Source organism: Lemur catta, chromosome 1, assembly GCF_020740605.2.
Source record: "Lemur catta isolate mLemCat1 chromosome 1, mLemCat1.pri, whole genome shotgun sequence".
In the NCBI taxonomy this organism is placed as follows: domain Eukaryota; kingdom Metazoa; phylum Chordata; class Mammalia; order Primates; family Lemuridae; genus Lemur; species Lemur catta.
The window spans coordinates 117,671,406-117,689,678 of record NC_059128.1 but is presented as its reverse complement, the minus strand read 5'-3'; the positions used below and the strand labels follow the sequence as shown (position 1 = coordinate 117,689,678).

The following is an 18,273-nucleotide window of genomic DNA, read 5'->3' as shown; positions in this document are numbered from 1 at the left end:
GATTGAGAAGTGTGCTTCAAACTCCCTTGTATTGGAAAATACTTTGTTTGTTGATGAATCCTAACTCATTTTTCTTGAGGATCTCTTAGAGAAGGTGGACTCCAATAATAATTTTTGGAAATTTGTGGGGGTCTAGGACATTGATTTTTTTTTTCTTGCTTGCTTTAAAGTCTATTCTGTCTGATATTAATGTAACTGCATGACGTTTCTTTTGGCATCTTTTATTGTCTTTTTACTTTTAACTGTGATGTGTACTTCTATAATATTTTAGGTATGTATCTTATAAACGGGATAAAATAGGGTTTTGTATTTCAGTTCACTCTATCTTAAACTAGTAGTCTGCTTAATTTACATCTGTTGTGATTCCTAATATTTGGATTTTTTTTTCTAACTAACCACTATCCTAATGAAGATCTGGATTTATTCCTACCATCTCATTTTGTGCCTTCTGCAGCCAAGGGCAGTAGGGATAGCCCAAAAGTCTTAGTGCAGTTTTAAGTGCTATTTTAACAATTTTAGGACACCCTGTGTTTATCCTGATTTTTCTATTCTTCTTTCTCATTTCCTTCTTCCTACTTGTTTGTTAAAGTTTTCTTTAAACCCTTTCCCAATCACTGGTATGAAAGTTACACGTGAGGATGTGGCCTTTTTAGATTTTAGTCGGCTCTCCTCCCAAATAGCGTAAAGACCTTGAAAGGCACGAATGCCAATCACTTACCTCTCGTCTACTATTTCTGTTGTGCCTTATGTCACTGCTGCAAACATTAGTCACCATTAGTGGTGCCTTATACAGTCAGTGCCAGTTCCCACAGACCTGATGGTTTCTGAGCTCCGTCACCATTGCTTCTCACAGCTTTCTGATGTACACACGTTCCTTCAATCAAGGTCTGTTATTGATAAAGTTTTTATCTCATTCAAACTTTTATGGATCAGCTGGGCACAGGATTCTCTCAGCAATGTGAAGCTATGCCCCATCTTTGACGTCTGTCGTTCCAGTTGCCCTCTGCCCACTTGGTGTCTGGAGGTACCTTTTCATCTCTTTGTGTTGCTTGTATGATCGTCTGATGTTGTGTGTTTTGACAGTGATGGTTTTAGTTATGGATTTACTTAGGTGTGTATATCATGCTTCATAACTGGTTTCCTGAAGCTGAGAACTTCAAGATTTTTATTAATTTTAGAAAATTCTGGCCAGTATCTCTTTGTCTATTTCTCCTCCCCGATTCTCATTATTTTGATTTGTATTAGACGATTGTTGGCACGTTGGGTCTTCTTATTGTCTTGTGTCAACCTCTCTCATACACACACACACACACACACACACACACACACACACAGTGTTCCTGTGGTATCCTCAGGGGATTGGTTCCAGGGCCTCCCTCAGATACCACCAAAATACAAGGATGCTCATATCCCTTAAGTAAAATGGCGCAGCATTTGTGTATAACCTACACACATCTTCCCGTGTACTTTATATCATCTGTAGGTTACTCATAATACCTAATACAATGTAAATGGTATGTAGATAGTCACTATACTGCATTGGGGAACAATGACAAGGAAAAAACATCTGTACATGTTCAGTACAGATGCAATTTTTTTCCAATAATTTCAATCTGAGGTCGATTGAATTACACCAGTGCAGAACCTGTGGACATACCAGATACATGTGTGTTTATAAAATGGCCTCACTAACTCTCTTTGCTATATCCTGGGTAACTGCTTCAGACAGCTTTCTTCTAGTTCCTTCTCTTCAGCCGAGACTCACCTATGTTTTAACACCCTCCAAGCAGTTTGTTAATTTCTATGATTATAATTTTCATTTATAGGAATTGGGATTTTTCTTCCAAATCTGCATTATCTTTTTTTTTTATTTAAATAAAGCAGTACTGAAGAACTGCAGAAAGCATAAAGCAAGCATGGAGAATAAACCACTGGCCACCAAGCTTAAGGAAATTACCAATAGAGCAGAGACCTCAGTTGCGCCTCCTTCCTGTTTCGCCCTCAGAGATAACCAGGGACTTGAATTTTTTCAAATTCTCAAGCATCTTGCTAGACTTTTGCTTCATATATACGGATTCCTTAGCACATGTAATATGAATATTTCTAGACTTTCTGCTAGAATACTGCATGCTTTCTTTTGCAACCTGCTTTTCCTTCCACTAAATGTTTATATGTGTATATGTGTATTTTTATTTATCTTTTTTTATTTTAGAGATGCGTTCTTGCTCTGTCCCCCAAGCTGGAGTGCAGTGGCACAATCATAGCTCATTGCAGTCTCAAACTCCTGGGCTCAAGCGATCCTCCTGCCTCAGCTTCCCAAGTAGCTGGGACTATAGGCACCTGCCACCACACCTGGCTAATTTTTATTATTATTATTTTTTGTGGAGACAGGGTCTCACTCTGTTGGCCAGGCTGGTTTCAAACTCCTGGCCTCAAGTGATCTTCTTCCCAAAGTGCTGGGAATACAGGTGTGAGCCACCGCAACCAGCCTCAATGTTAAGATTCATTCTGAACCATATCATCGGTCTAATTTAAATCCTCCTCACTGCTACAATCTGTGTGAATAGACCACAATGGCCTGTTCTCCTATTGAGGGACGTTGTTTGCTTTCCAATTTTTTTGCTATCACAAACTCCACTGCTATGGATGTTACTGTATGCATGACATTTCTGCCCGTGTTGGTGCATGGGCTTCTCACGGCATTTCTCAACTAGAATTCTATGAGAAAATTCTGGCATACAGAAAATGATTTCAGGGACTATGATCTCAACTTTCCCACACAGCTACTGTGCTCCAGACGTGTAGGAATGAAATTGATTCATTACCTATAACAGATGCCTCAGGACACAAAGGCTTCACTTTTCTGCAGAACCCCATTCGAGAAGGGGTGAGAGTTTGTACCTAGGCATGAGACTGCTGGTCTGTAGGTAAATGCAACTTCTAACTCTGCTAGTCTTGCCAATTTTTAAAAGTCATTGTATCAATTTATACAACTATTAGCAGCGTACACATTTTATGTAGCTCTACTTGTTCACCAATATCTGCTTTTATCAGACTTAAAAAAAATTTTTTTTGGTCAATATGAGTGTTAAATAGCATCTAATTGTGGTTTGAGTTTATTTCCTTAATTGCCTACAGGGTTCAACACCTTTTCCTGTTTATTTGCCATTCGTACCTCATCTCTTTGGTATCGTTTATTCACGCATTTCCCATTTTCTGTTGAGTTCTTTCTGTCTCTAACTGATCTGTAGGAGTTATCTGAATAATCTGGATGCAAATGACTTGCCTTGTTAGATGCTGGAAAAGCCAGTCTCGACGGCCTTTTGTTCTTGTCACACTGGATGGAGTCTTTCTTTTGCCTATAACCACGTGGTCTAACATGTCTGATGATCTTATACAAAGTTCTCGAGGATCTGATCTTTATAGTCCGCTCTTACAAGTTTTTTAATTTTCGGGACATGCCCTCATGTTTAGGGTAGATGGCACTCAAGGACCGTGGGTAACAAGGGTTGAAATTATGTCCCTCCAGAGAGGTTTTGTGTCAGAAACGTCTCGGCTTGGGTGTCTCCAGACCACAGAGAGAGCATGCGTTTCTGCTCTAAGCTGGGGTGGCAGGATTTCCGGGGAGTCTTTTTCTTCACCGTATCTCAGGCCAAGAGAGTGAAATGGTGCCATCTCCCAGGGCTGGAGGGCAAATGTCTTTTCTAGTTTACCTTTTCAAACTATAACTATGACTCACTCTCCCAGGCTCTCAGCTTCACGCAGGAGTCCCCACTGCACATCACCAACCTGGCCCTTAAATCTAAACGCGCTGTTTCTAAGCGCAAGTCCAGCAGCAGCTCGTGCTATTCCTTCAGTGTCTAGTTCCTCTGCGGGGCATCTACAGCTCCCCCTTGCCTTCTAACAGGCACAGCCACGCACACTTTGTTACACGCATGTCTACGTGTCTGCAGCGGGAGGGTTTTCAGGTCATGCTAACGCATTGCCGCAAACAGAAGCCCCTGCCCTGCCTTGCAGACCACTGCCCTCCCGTGCTGGGAGGCTCCTGAGGCTGCGCCTGGCTAGAGCCCATGCTGAGGCTTGGGCCCCAGGGGTGACAATAAGGATGGCAAATGGTCTTGGGCCCACAGTCTTCTGGAGGGGGCCACGAGGGCTTGCTGCAGATGTGGGGGTGCGCAGGGGCATGAGGGCTTTGGCCGGAGCCCTGGGCTGGGCTGGTGTCATTTGCTATGATGGGGAAGACTGCACATGGGTGGAAGGCCCAGATCCCACTCTGGCTGTTAAATCAGATGCCTGCTAGACATCCAAGGCGGAGCTGGGTGACATGGGAGAGACAGGGAAAGAACATAGCTCTCAAAGGCAAGAGGGGGCTGGCCAGGCGGGACACCAGCGCTGGAGGGGAAGGCAACGAGCACGCAGGTGGCACTTCCTGCCCAAGTGCTGTTTCCCTCACTGCGGACCAGGCAGTGGTCGTCAAACTACAAGGGCGAGAGGCTTGCCTGGGAACCGGTGAAACATTTCCCAGGCCCTTGCCCCGGAGCCTCTGCTTTGGCAGGTCAGGGTGGGCCCACGAACCTGCGTCTCTAGCAAGCTCGCAGGGCCTGGGGAGCGACAGGGATGAGCTGTTGGTGATCTGAGGGTTGAAAAGGTCGCAATAGTCACCTCAGAGGAGACACCAGGAGCCCGCCTGTGCACCCTCCTCTGTGTGGCCCTGGGAGGGGCACCGTCCCATGACTGCTTGCTCCTATTTTTCAGCGGGGGAAGCGGAGGTGCTGGGAGCTGGTGACACATCATGGGGCCACATGGGGGTCAGTGACAGAGCCAGACAAGCTAAGCCCCTCACCTGCCTGTGGTCACCCGGGAGGAGTCGGTCCCACGCTGCATCAGAGGGAAGGCAGGAGGCGTATTTAATGAATGGAATTTAATGTAACTATGACTCGAACACACACAGGGTGGGGAGGGTGGGACATGTGTCCCCCGCTCTCTGGACCCACAGCGGGAGGAAGGCTGAGGCCAGCACCCCTCGCTGGGCTCTACCTCCCCTGGGGGCAAACACTGATCTGGCTGAGTGACGGCGGCTCCCGGCCCAGGCTGGCCCCGGGAAGGCGCCACAGCGAGCCTGAGAGGCAGGCCAGGGCCTCCAAGGAGCACCAGCGAGCGCCAGGCTCTGACCCTGACGTGTAAATGCCCCGCAGGGGCCCTGTCGCTGAGCAAGCGTGGAGCTGGAGGGCGAGGGTTTGTCCTCGCTAAGTGCTGCCTGAGTGCCTTAGGACTTGGGGGGACACGGGTGAGGGTAACACAAACAACAACAAATGAACAAAGATGAGTTCTGGAAACACCCATAGCCTGTAACAGGCAACAAAATGGCAACAAAAATGGCAACAAACGATGGCCCTGGAGGCCTGACGGCGGCGGGTGCTTCCCCAGGTGGCAGGATGCCACTGCAACGGGAGATCTGGCGAGCACTGGATGAGCTTTTTGGTACCGTGAACTCAACAGCACAGAAGGCTGTAGTTTATGTCTAGAGGGGAAGATTTCATTTCCTTCCCCCGAAACTGACTGGAGGGTGAACAGATGAGACTTCTCTAAGACAAGCCTCTTCTGGGAAAAGGGGCTTTTGAGGCGAGTGTCAACGCAGGACAGGTGGCCTGGAGAAGGAGGGGTCCCTGGGCGGAGGCCAGGAGGGTAGCCAGGGGCCAGGGAGTGTCCCTCCATCAGGTGGGCTTGGCAGGGCTGTCCACCAGGAGCCCCAGGCCAGGGCCGGGGCGTTGGCTGTGGTGGCCCTCACTGGGTCCGGAGCTGGTAATCTGGGAGACAGGGGGAGGTGTCCATCCTGGGCCCTGCACCGGGGAGGGTGCCCTGCAAGGCTTTGGGACCTGGGGCTGCACCTCGGGCCCCTCAGGGCATTCCCCCTCCCACAGGTGGGGCCACACTCACCTCCGTTCTGAGTGATGTAACGGACCCAGGGCAGGGCCTGGTAGCCGCTCTTCTCGATGATCTTCAGGTAGCGCACCTGGGGCATAGGGACCAGGGCCCTGAGCATGCACAGGCTCCCTCCCCTCTAGGACCCCCCTAAGCATCCCTCACGGGCCGGGTGGGGAGGCTGTGGAGGGAAGAGGCACGAGGACCAGGACCTGCTTGCGGACACGGCCCTTCGGCAGCCGCCTGTGGAAGGGGCCCTGGCCTGGGAAGGCCTCCGGTTCTCCGCAGGTCTCTCTTGCCCTGGGCTTTCCAGGAGATGTCAGGAAAACAGGCCCCACATGGATCAGGTGCATGTGGGCAGCGGAGCCTCAAACACTGGCTTCAGGGCAGAATGAGTCTCTGAGCTTTGAACTCAAGCATGGGGCAGGTCTGAGCAGACGTGGCTCGGATTCTCAGTTGGGCGGCCCGGGCGAGGAGAAGCAGAGCCAGGCAGCACCGGCGGGTCCTGGGATGAGCGGACTAGAACCTTCTCTGAGCTGGGTGTGCTGATGTCTGTCACCTGCCAGCCTTGGGCCCGTCTGTCTATGCTCCGGGGCCCTGGCAGTGCTGGCCGCACATACCTGGATGCCGGAGGTAGTGAAGTAGGGGATCTCGAACTTGACACTGATTGGGGGCTTGCCCTCCTTGTCCTCAGCCTCTACGCTGGGCAGGCCGAAGTGGGCCCGCATCAGGTACTCCTTGCCGCCCTGGGGGAGCAGATGGAGATGGAGCCAGTCAGGCCCAGGCCCTGCCCCAGCTCCGCCAACAGCTGCCCCTGGAGGATGTCCGGGTGCTTGGAGCTGAGCTCACCAGGCTGCCTGCCCTGGTCACCAAGCCCCTTCTTGTGTGGCCTGTGGCCACCCAGCACCCCAGTTCCCTTAACACACCATCCTCTGAGCCTGATGGACCAGACAGACTGGCCTTGGGAAGGAAGAGGAGGGAGGGAGGCTGTGTAACGACAGTGGCAGGCAAGGGCTGCCAGGGGACAAGGGGGCCCCGCATCCCAGGCCAGACGTCCTAGTGAACAGCCCCCTGCACCCAGTCTCAGGAGAGCACGGGACAGAAAGGAGAAATGTCAAAATGAGGAACATGAACAAAGTAAGGCACCAAGAACACTGCTGAGTGACGGAGCAGGAACAGACCAGGTTCCTGCTTCTGAAAGTGCGGAGGGGGCGGCTCTGGCCCCAGGACTCAGCAATGGCTAGAGATGCGGGTCAGAGCAGGCCCAGAAAGGACTGGAACCCACGTCCTGGCTGTGACCTTGCCCTCTCCCTGCCTTGAGGAACAACAGGTCTCAGCCTGGCTGTCCCCAGCGCCTGGTCTTGCCCTGAGCAGGGGGAGGCACGATCTGAGCTCTGGCTACACCTGGGACACCACAGTCTTTGATCCCCAGGGATCTGGCCAAGGCTCAGCAGGAGCTGCTGCCAACCAGGACTGCATCTGCCCCAGAGAAGGGGCTGTCCTCATGAGCCGGAGCAGAGCAGGCGGAGCCGTGGCTCCTTCCCCTGGGCTGTCAGCGAGTGGTTACCCTCTGCCTACTGCCACCAGAGCCAGCTTGACATTGTGACGTGTACCGAGTAAAGACTCTGGGAAAGCGAGGGAAGAATAATGTGGTATCAGCAACTGACAAAGCAGGCTGCAAAGCAGTAAATACGCTCTGTTAGTCCAGGCATGAACACCAAACCAGACCAAACATCTGAACCTTACCCAAGACTGAAGGGAAAATGCAAGCAAAAAAAAAAAAAAAGAGTAGAAGAATGGGCAGAGATGTGCCAGTCAAAGGCAAAGAAATCAGGACAGGGGCTGCTGTCACAACAGGGGAGAATTACAGGCACCGAGGAGAACAAGCCACAGTCCTATAAGCCACAGGGAAGATACAATAGTTGCAACTATCTATGCACCAAATAACACAGCAGCAACTTTGGTAAACCAGACGCTACCAGCGCTGCAAAGAGAATGGAGGTGAGGCCCGACCCAGCTCCCTCCCGGCTGACACTGTCGTGGAGTCCCAGCCCACCTCAGGGCACATGTGTCTCATTCTCTGTCCTGATAACAAAGGCCTTATCATGTTCTCAAGTACATATGGGGTGTTTACAAACACTGACCTTTTAGGAAGGACACCTCAGTAAATTCTAAAAGGTAGAAAGAGTGCAAGTAACATTCTCTGACCTCAGGGCACCAAATCTACACAGTGAGGAGAAAATGTGAAGACAAAAAGTCCCTTTGACCAGGCAATGTTAAAAAAAAAAAAAAATCTCTAATCAATTACAGAGGTTCTAGAAAATGATATAAAATACTACATGTCAGAATCTATGGGCTACATGGCCAAGGCAGGGCTCAGAGAAACATTTGTGGCTTAAATACTTATACCAATACAAATTTAAAAATAAAAATAATTAAACATCTAACTCAAAAAGTAGGAATCAGAACAAAGAAAAGAAATGAAAGACTTAGAAAACAGGAAAATAATACAACAAATTAAAAAGCAAATCTGGAAACAAATAGGCAAACCACTAGATAATCTTCTGAAGAAAAAAGGGAAGACACAAATAGGCAAAACAAGAAGTAATCAGGGAAAAATAACTGTCATAAAAGAAGGAAAAAAAAAAGAGTATTTTCTACAACTATGTGTAGACAAATTAAAAAATCTGGCCAGGCACAATAATTTTCTAGGAAAACATAATTTACTCAAACTGAGTCCAACAGAATAGAACCTTTAAATGACCTGATTTCCACAGAAAAGAGAATAGCAAAGACGGAGATGGCTGCACAGCCGAAACTATCAACTTGCTCAAGACCATTCTCAAGGGTACTTAAATTCTTCTGCAGCATGGAAAAGACAAAAACATTATGAATCAAGGATAACATCAATACCAAACTTGATGGAGACTGTACCAACAATAAAAAATAAATAAATAAATCCCAGGGCTGGACGCGGTGGCTCACGCCTGTAATCCTAGCACTCTGGGAGGCCGAGGCAGGAGGATCACTTGAGCTCAGGAGTTCGAGACCAGCCTGAGCAAGAGTGAGACCCTGTCTCTACTAAAAATAGAAAAATTAGCTGGGTGTCGTGATGGGCACCTGTAGTCCCAGCTACTTGGGAGGCAGGCTGAGGCAGGAGGATCGCGTGAGCCCAGGAGTTGAGGTTGCAGTGAGCTGTGATGACACCACTGCACTCTACCCAGGGTGACAGAGTGAGACTCTGTCTCAGAAAAAAAAGAAAAGCAATCCCAGTTGTAACTATCGACGCAAAAATCCGAAATACAATGCTGGCCAACAGAATTCAATGGTGCATTAAAAAGAACATATACCATAATCAAGTGGAGCTTGTCGGAATGCACAGATGGTTCCAGATCCATCTCATTAATAGGTCAGAGCAGAAGGACCACGATCACTGACAGAGACACTGAGGAGGCACGTGGCCACGCTCATACCCACACATGTGGAGACACAGCCAAGCAGGATGGCGTTGAGTCTGCAGCCCAGAGCTGCAGCAGCACTGGAGAAGAAACCCTGAGGGTTCTGGTCAGGGCCAAGGCCAGAAGGCCACCCTCTGCCCCCCACTTACAGGCCCTGAGGGAGCTGTCAAAGCAATGAGATGCCAGAAGCCATCGGATGTCCAAGAACAAGAGAGGCAGGGGAACAATCGCATCTGGCTGCAAACGATGAGACAATATCTGAAAACCCAGGAGAACCGAGACAAAGGCTACCACAAACAAGAACAGTCAGTAAGGCACAGGGACATGAAATGACTGTACAAACATCAGCTACCTGCTGGAAGATAACATGGAAGAGAAGGTTCCGTGTACTAAAAACACAGAGTTAAAAATCATCTTAATGACAAATGCCCCAAACCGGGGGTGAGTCCCAGGGGCTCCTGGGGCAGGGAGTGTTCTGTGGCTTTTATTTGGGCCCAGATCCATGATGTGTTCACTCTGAGGAGACTCACTGAGCTGTGCACATCTCATTTGTGTACTGTTCTACGTGGACATGGGCATGCTATCCTTCAAGAAAAGTATTTTTTAAAACTATGGGAAACACCATACGAGGTATATAAGATAAACATTAAAACATCCCCAAAAGGCACAAATGTGAGCCTACGGCAGGTTAGTGGATAAGACAACTCAGCATCATAAAGGTATTTTTTTTCTAATTTTATTTTTTTGAGACAAGGTCTCACTCTGTTGCCCAGGCTGGAGTGCAGTGGTGTCATCGTAGCTCACTGCAGCCTCGAATTCCTGGGCTCAAGCGATTCTACTGCCTCAGCCTCCCGAGTAGCTGGGACTCCAGGTGTGCACCACCACACCTGGCTAATTTTTCTATCTTTAGTAGAGACGGAGTCTCACTCTTGCTCAGGCTGATCTCGAACTCCTGAGCTCAACACCTGGCTAATTTTTCTATTTTTCATAGAGATAGGGTCTTGCTATGTTGCCCAGGCTGTATCCAACTCCTGGCCTCAAGTGATCCTCCCGCCTCAGCCTTCCAAATTGCTATGATTATCAGTGTGAGCCTCTGTGCTCAGCCTGTGAAGGTATTAATTCTTCCCAATTAACTTATAAATTTTGTGCAGACATATGAAGTCTAAGTTCATAAGGAGGCAGGGCATGGTGGCTTACACCTGTAATCCTAGTACTCTGGGAGGCTGAGGTGGCCTCTACTAAAAATAGAAAAATTAGCAGGGTGCCATGGTGGGGACCTGTGTAGTCCCAGCTACTCAGGAGGCTGAGGCAGGAGGATCCCTTAAGCCCAGGAGTCTGAGGTTGCAGTGAGCGACGATGATGCTACTGCACTCTGGCCAGGACAACATAGTGAGACTATCTCAAAAAAAAAAAAAAAAAGAAAAGAAAAGTTTGTAATGGAAATGAAACAAGAATCACTAGGAAAACCAGGAGAGAGAAGAGCCATGGGTGTGGGGGGCAGTTAGGGTGGGGCGTGGGGCCCGCCAGATGTAAAACCGGAATAAAGCCTCTAGTTAAAATGCGGCCTTGCTGCATGGACAGACAGACAAGAGGAAGTGCAGAAATGGATCTAATGCCACATGAAAATGTGATATTTGATAAACGCAGTTTCTCAAATCACTGGGGAAGAGATGGACTTTTTGGTAAATATTAGGTAACTGGATGGTCATTTGGAGAAAGAAAAACGATCTGTACCTCATTCCAGTTACCAGATGACACTGCAAAAGGACCTAAAATCTAAGGAGAAAAATGCCACTGCACAGGTTCTAGAAGCAAACATGGGTGAATTCCTTTATCACTGGGAGTGGGGAAGCCTTTCAAAGTCCGACTTCAGATCTAGACACAACATAAGGAAAAGGCTGGGAAATCTGACTACATTAAACAACATCAACAAACAAAGCAGCAATCACAAAAAGGTTATGCAGCCCAAAACACCGGAAGTCAAGTCAAAAGACAAACACCAAACTAGGGAAAATTACTTGGAACCTACATCAAAGAAACAGTGCCAATCTTCAATCTTGCCTGTATATGAAGAGCTCTTGGAAACAAAGAAGAAAGTGACCAAACCTGACAGAAAAATGAGCAAGAGACAGCTATAGTTTCCAGAAAAAGAAATGCAAACAGAACTTAGAGATAAGAACAGTGGTTCCATCTTGTTTTTCACAAGAGAGTAGCAGGTTAGGGCGGCAGAGAGACACCGTGCCTCTGCTCTCTGACTGGAGCCGTCTGAAAGCTCCCCTGCAACTCGACTGGGGAAGCTCTGGAGATGGTGCCAGGGGAATGCAAAAGTAGGGAATTTGGCATGATCTAGGAAAATCTCAGATCTGTGTAACCTTTGACCCAACAATCCCACTTCTGGAACCTATATGTCCAAGACTGCTGAACAACACATGCACATGGTTAATCGTCGGAGTGGTCTTTCTAAAGCTGAAGACTATACACAACCTGGCGCCCTTCAGTGGGGGACGGCTGACTACAGATTGAATAAATGGCCACACGGTGGAACACTATGCAGCCGTAAAAAGAATGAGGAGTTGAATAGCCAAAGCAGTCTTGAAAAATAAGAACAAAGCTAGAGGACTCATACTTCCTGATGTCAAAATTTAGTACAAAGCTACAGTATGCAAAACAATATGGCACTAGCATACAGACACACAGATAAACAGAGTAAGTAATTCATCTCTGTGTGGTTATCATCACCTGGCTACACTGGTGAATTTATTTTGCTTTGATTTTTAAGAATTGCCTTTTTTTCCATTTCGGTTTAATTTTGTTTTATATTCATGGAAAACATGTACAGGCATACCTTGGAGACACTGCAGGTTTTGTTCCAGACCACTGCAATAAAGCCAGTATCGCAATAAAGCAAGTCACACACATTTTTTCATTTCCCAGTGCACATAAGAAGTTCTGTTTACATGATGCTGCAGTCTATGAAGTGTGCAATAGCGTTGTGTCTGGAAAAACAATGCACGTACCTTACTCAAAAATACTTGTTGCTAAAAAAAAGTGCTGACATGGAGACATGAAGCGAGCACGTGCTGTTGGAAACACGGCTCTGATGGAACTGCTAGACGCAGGGTTGCTACAACCTTCAATTTGTAAAAAACACAGTGTCCGTGAGGCATGCTAAAACAAGGTGCGCCAGCACATGGTTTCAGAACAAACCTACAGAACAAGGTACAGTCCATGCTGGCTAGCGTAGTCCTATCCCCTCCTCCCTGCATACCACTAACCATGCTGTTTATTTTGTGATTGTCCTATCGTGTTTTAAAATACAAACACTATTTTATACAGTGGCATGTAGAGGGAAAAAGAGACATTCTGACAATCCGGGATGGCCACCACCCTCTGTGGACTATTCCATGGCTGCCAAAGCCGACTGCTGAGACAGCGGCCAGAGGGAGAATGCTTCTCATGCAACGCTGAGTGAGAAGGAACACCAAAGTGGCTCTACTCCTTGCTTACAACTATGTCAAACAAAAACACACAGAAAGATTAGAAAGAGACGCGCTCAAAGGCTAATAGTAGTGCACTACAGTGGTGGGATTATGGGCTTTTTTCCCCCTCGCTCTATTTTCTGTATTTTCTTTCATGTGATTGTATTATGGTTTTGAGGGAAAGTACTGACATAAAAAACGTCCAGGCACTCGAATTGCGCCTTTCCAGCTTCTTTAACTCAGCTGGTACTGTCCTGGAGTCCCCCTGGGATCCAGACAGAACATGGACACCAGTGACTGCCAAGGAGCCTGCCCCATGGAGCAGCTCAGGACGGCCGGAGCCAGCGCCGGAGCCACGCCAGGCTCCCGCCTCTCTGGGCACCATGGATCCCGCATGCGCAGACTCAAGGCCTCAAAACCCTTCACACCATGCCCAGGCAGCCACACCAGTGCACAGAGCTGGCACAGGACATGAGGTGCACTTTCCTGGAGCTGGTGCCAGATCCTGGAAGCTGCGCTGCTCTCCCCTCAAGGCAGCCTGTGCCCCTCGAGGGAAGTCGAGCCTGAGCTCGCCTTGGGGCAGGGCCCGGACGAGCTAGTGCCCAGTCGGAGCAAATCTACCTGCCAGTGTCAGGTGGAGGGGAGGGTCCTGCACTGTGGGTTGGGGGAACAGCACAAGCACAGACAGACGCCACATCTCACGTCAGTACTAGGAAGCGTGGGGGGCAGGGGGTACTGCCCTGAGGCTGAAGACGGAGGCGGGTTCCCTAACAAAAGGAAGGTGCAGAGGGGCCGCCAGGCCGTGCCAGCCTCTGCCTCCCCCGGCTTTCCCTCCAGCCCAGCCTGGTCCTCAAGCCCTCCGTCAGAAGCCCCAGGCGTGGGGAACACGGTGGGGATCGTCAGCCCGTCTTGAGGCACAGGGGATGCCGCAGCAGACAGGCCGCCTTGCCTGAACGGGCAGGGGGAGCACATGGGAGCCGGTGGATGTCTGGAGGGCGTGCTCCGCTAAGAATGGCGCTCACCGGGAAGGACTTGATGGACCACACAATCTCGCTGTTCTCGGGGACCCACTTGACACTCCCCACCGTCGTCTTGAACTTGGGCGAGTCAGCATCATTGGGCACGGGGATGTGGATCTCCACGTTGTTGGCTGTCGACCGCCGCTTGAACTGGCTCTTGGCCTGCAGACGGGGTTTTGGAGGGTGAAGGTGAGACAGCCCCCACCTTGGCCACACACCCCTCAGCCTGGCCTGTGTGACCCCCCTGCCCCCACCACCTGACCCCTGGCTTTTCCAGACACTGCCCATACCCCCCTCACTCCCCGACACTCTCCCAACTCCTGATCCCAGAAGTTCAATCTCTGCCCTCCAGTCCCTTAGGCCTTCCAGGCTCCCCACTCCACCCTCTGGCCCAGCCCAAGCCTCCTAAGACAACACCTGTGTCCCCAAGGCCAGCCTAGGCTAGACGGAGTCAATGAGCGGCAGGAATGCCCCACCTGGTGGGCAGTACTTCCAGGAAGCCTTCTGGCCCCAAGCCCTTCCAGCGAGGCAGCACTGTCTAAGGGCAGGCGCTGGTGGGTCTCCTCTCAGTGCCCGGCCCACAGCACCCCCAGCCCCCAGCCCCAGGTCAGCCTGAAAGGGCCAGAGACACCCAAATGCCCTTGGTGGGGGACCGTCCACAGCCCCTGCACTGCCCTGGCTGCCAGCGCGTGCAGGACACCACGCACCTTGATCATGTACTCGATGCGGCTGTGGGAGTGCTTCTCAATCACCGACTCAATCCATATCAAGGGCTTGACCTGCAGGGGAGGGCGAAGACAGGGCTCACACCTGGCTGTGTTTTACAAAGCCCTGTTTCACAGAGGGGAAACCGAGGCCCAGGGCAAGGGACCATCTGCCCAGGTGTGGGTCCAGCACATTGCTGCTTGGGGCCCCTAGAGGGGAGCACAGCCAGCATGAGGACAGGCCGGAGCATAAAGACTGAATGAAGCTGCAAGGAGCTGCCAAGGGCCTCTGTGCAAACGTGGAACACGTGCCCGGGGCCTGCTCTGGGGAGGCTGCCTGGGAAAGGGGCAGTGGTGGCCAGAGGGTCTTGTCCCCATCAGAAAGCTCAGAGCTCTCTGTCGTCAGGCAGCCCATGGAGTCTGGGGGTGGGGCCAGGCCCTGCGCCTGCCCTGGGCTTCACCGCGTGGACAGGCGCTTGCCCACCAAGAGCGGGAGGGAGGCTGCCCGGATGCCCGTGGCCTGTTGGGGTCTGCGCACGCACGTGGGTGTTGAGACGGTAGGACATGAGCTCAAACTCGCCGTCGGGGGGGATGAAGGAGATGGTGCGGTCGTTCTCAAAGCGTGACAGCCGCACGCACTGGTGGAACTTCACGTCCTCCAGCTCCACAGACTTGCTTTTGCCACCTGAGGTGAGGGTAGGACAGACCCTGGGCCCTCTGGGTCACTCTCTCAGCAGCTCTCCCACTGCCCAGCAGAGCACAGCCCCCAGCCCACACTTTAAAAGCATCCTGGGGCACAAACACCAAGAGGGCTGGGTTCTGAGACAACTGCCTATCACTCCTTGCCCCCTGGCGTTCCCGGAAGGAGAGCTGGTATGTATGGCTCATGCTGAGTCCCCAGCAGGGAGCCCAGGGCCCAGCTGGGTGCTGCTCAAGAGACGGACTTGGTGGGGGATGGCTTGGGGCTCCCCGAGGGCCCAGGCCTGGCATCCCTCGGGTCCTGGGTCCTATCTCGGTTTCCTACCCCACTGAGGGGCTGTGTGGGTTGGGTCCCTGGGCGGGGAGCTGCCCTGATGGGCTAGTGCTCGAGAAGCCCTGACTGGGCCAGGAATGTGGGCAAACCCAGGCCACTGAGCCCTCGTCCAGGGCCCTGAGCTCACGCTGCCTCCTGTCCTGCCTCAAGAAGTGCTACAAGCCAGGTGGTAAGAGCTCAGATCGCCGTGTGTGGGATTCAAATGGCGTGGACACAGGGCCCGAGGTGAGGGAGTAACTTGGCCCTGGAGGGACCAGAGAACAAGGCCTAATCCTGAGCCCTGGTGGCTCAGCTCCCGAGAAGACAGCACAGGGCAGGTGGAGGACCCCGCTCTGTGACGCTCAGTGAGGTTCACCTGGGGCGACCAGGGGACCTGACTTTAGGATTTTCACTCTCCTGTGTGTTCCACACCCAGGAATTGTCACAGTTGTCTTTAAAGCAACGTGAAATGTTCCTAAACCAAGTGCTCACAACCAGCTTGTTCCTTTACCCAGGCCAACATTCCCCTCGGTTCTAATTTGTGTGCCCAATGAAGCTGTCCCCACGGGGCCCGGCAGCTGCTCGGGGCTGCCTGCTGCCCACCCACAGCGGAGGGTACTCACGGCCCGTGTTGTCAAAGAGCACCTTGTCGTTGAGGCCCAGGCGCAGCTCGGGCATGCCCGAGAGGAAGACCCGCATCTTGATGGAGCCCACGATCTCGCTGCGTAGGACGTTGCCATTGGCGCTGACCTGGGGGCAGCAGGTGGGCATGAGAGGAGGCCCCTGACTCACCAGCCACTGCCCCCACCATGCTGCGTGACCTCCCGGCCACCCCATTCTCACTGCCCTTCTCACCTCCAAATGGCTCTCTGTCCTGAGCAACCCCAAGCTGTGGGAGCCCCGCTCTGGCTCAAGGTTCCCCCCTCCCCCAACACACACCTGGCTGAGGGTCTCAGGCTTACCCGCCCCCATCCAGCCTTCACATCAGGGCCCGCTGGACACTGAGGTGGACACTGCGGGTCCACCCTCTAGGCTTCAGCCCACACTGGGGCCTAGCATTGTGGTAGTGCCTGGAGTCCCCTCTGAGAGCCATCTGGTATACTATGCCCTCCCTCTGGGAGCTGCCCAGAAGCCCCAGGCACACCTGGCGGCTGGTCCCCGTGCTCGTGGCCCTGGGCCAGTCCCTGCTCACCTGATGGGCTGACCCTGGCTCTCTTGGATCGGGCCAGAGTTACTTTTCTTGAAATCTGTTTCTCCTCTTGGCCTCTTGGGGAGGCCACTGGTCCCCCATCCCTCAGGGATTGTTAAAGGTGGAGCTTCCTGGGCCCTGGCCCCTCCCCGCTTCCTCCCTGTCCTGAAGGCTGAGAACCCTCCACCCAAACAATAAACCAAAACAAATCAGTCACAGAGCTGAGCTGACGGAGCATTTCCTCTGTGCCAGCCACACACATGTTTTGACAACCTGTGGGGCTGCGGCTGTGACTCCAGATGACCTGAGGGACTACAACCCACGGTGCAAACCCGAGTGCACCTGAAAGTGCAATTAAGAACATCATACCAGAGCGATGGGCCTACACCTCCCTGCCTGCCCTGAGGGAGCCAAGATACTGGAGCACCTCTCCTTGTGCCCACTTTAGAGATGAGGAAACAGGCACAGAGGGGGGTGCCACGTAGGGGCTGGCGGAAGAAGTGCTGGGGCTGCAGCCCTGACCACCACTTCACAGTGCCTTGCCGCATGAGGCCATGTCCACACGGGCAAGCGAGCCAAGGGTCACCAACTCGGGTGCCCTGGGGCCAGATGCCAGCTCCAGCCATGCCAATGTGGTGGAGGGCCCAAGCTTCCTGCATGCAGAGAAGTAGGAAAATCTGTCCAGTCTTTAACGTGTCTAAAAGCACCACGTGGACAGACAGAAGCCCTTCAGCAGTTTGCTGCCTCTGAGGGGAGCCGGAAAACTGAGGTGCCAAGCGAGTGACAACCCTGAGAGAGGCACGGAACTGGGCAAGGCCCTGTGGGGTCTGGCTCTGTCACTTCCCCACCCTCACCTCTGTCACTGTCCCTCGCTCACTCAACCCAGCAGGTAGCCCCTGCATGTGCACGGCGTACACAGCCACCCTGCATGTGTCTGTCTGCCTCTGTGCCTCCCCCTGGTGAGGGCCCGTGTGGGGCTGCTCACTGCCGTGTCCACACTGAGAACAGCGTCTGCACACAGCGTTGGGGCCCTTGCCAGACGGGGCTCCAGGATCCTGAGTGCTGGGATGTCACCTGTCTTACTCCCAGGGCCCTCAGTGTACCACCTGTGACGGCCCCTAACTCCCGTTTTCTGGGGAGTGGGATTGCCCTAGTGGCATTCTGTAACTGAACACGTGAGGTCACAAACGCCGCTTAGGAAGGCCCAGGAAGTGGAGCCGAAAGGCCGCCCAGCCCACAAGGCTAATCTCTGCCTGGCAGGTAGCAATCAGGACAGGTGGCCTTCTCAGCTGAGGCGTGACCGGGCCACCCAAAGTTGGTGCCCTCCCCAGGGTGGGTGCCGAAGAGATATTTGCTGAGGGATCGGCTGTGCAAGTGCGCCGCTCCATTCAGCTTGGCTGAATGTGGGAGCAAATGCTGACTCAGCCACCAGCTCTACAATCTCAGGGAGGGAAGGTGGGGTTCTAACACCTGCCTCGTGCTGACCCCTG

At 51.9% G+C, this 18,273-nt stretch overlaps 1 protein-coding gene across 4 annotated transcripts in view; it reads right to left on the bottom strand.

Annotated features, from left to right (window-relative positions):
- Positions 1-4,906: 4,906 nt before the first annotated feature.
- The window catches only part of AP1M1 (adaptor related protein complex 1 subunit mu 1), a 28,844-nt gene continuing 15,477 nt past the window's right edge, over positions 4,907-18,273 (bottom strand). For 2 of the 4 annotated variants that reach the window (XM_045551234.1, XM_045551243.1), the window contains 7 exons: positions 16,218-16,344; positions 15,125-15,267; positions 14,586-14,657; positions 13,882-14,040; positions 6,543-6,668; positions 5,938-6,013; positions 4,907-5,807 (listed from right to left, as the gene is read on the bottom strand). In XM_045551234.1, the coding sequence (XP_045407190.1) occupies positions 5,785-5,807; positions 5,938-6,013; positions 6,543-6,668; positions 13,882-14,040; positions 14,586-14,657; positions 15,125-15,267; positions 16,218-16,344 (726 nt within the window). In that variant the 3' untranslated portion in view covers positions 4,907-5,784. Of the gene's footprint in view, positions 5,808-5,937; positions 6,014-6,542; positions 6,669-13,881; positions 14,041-14,585; positions 14,658-15,124; positions 15,291-16,213; positions 16,345-18,273 lie in introns of all 4 variants that reach the window. The other 2 variants (XM_045551261.1, XM_045551252.1) reach the window with 2 other exon arrangements.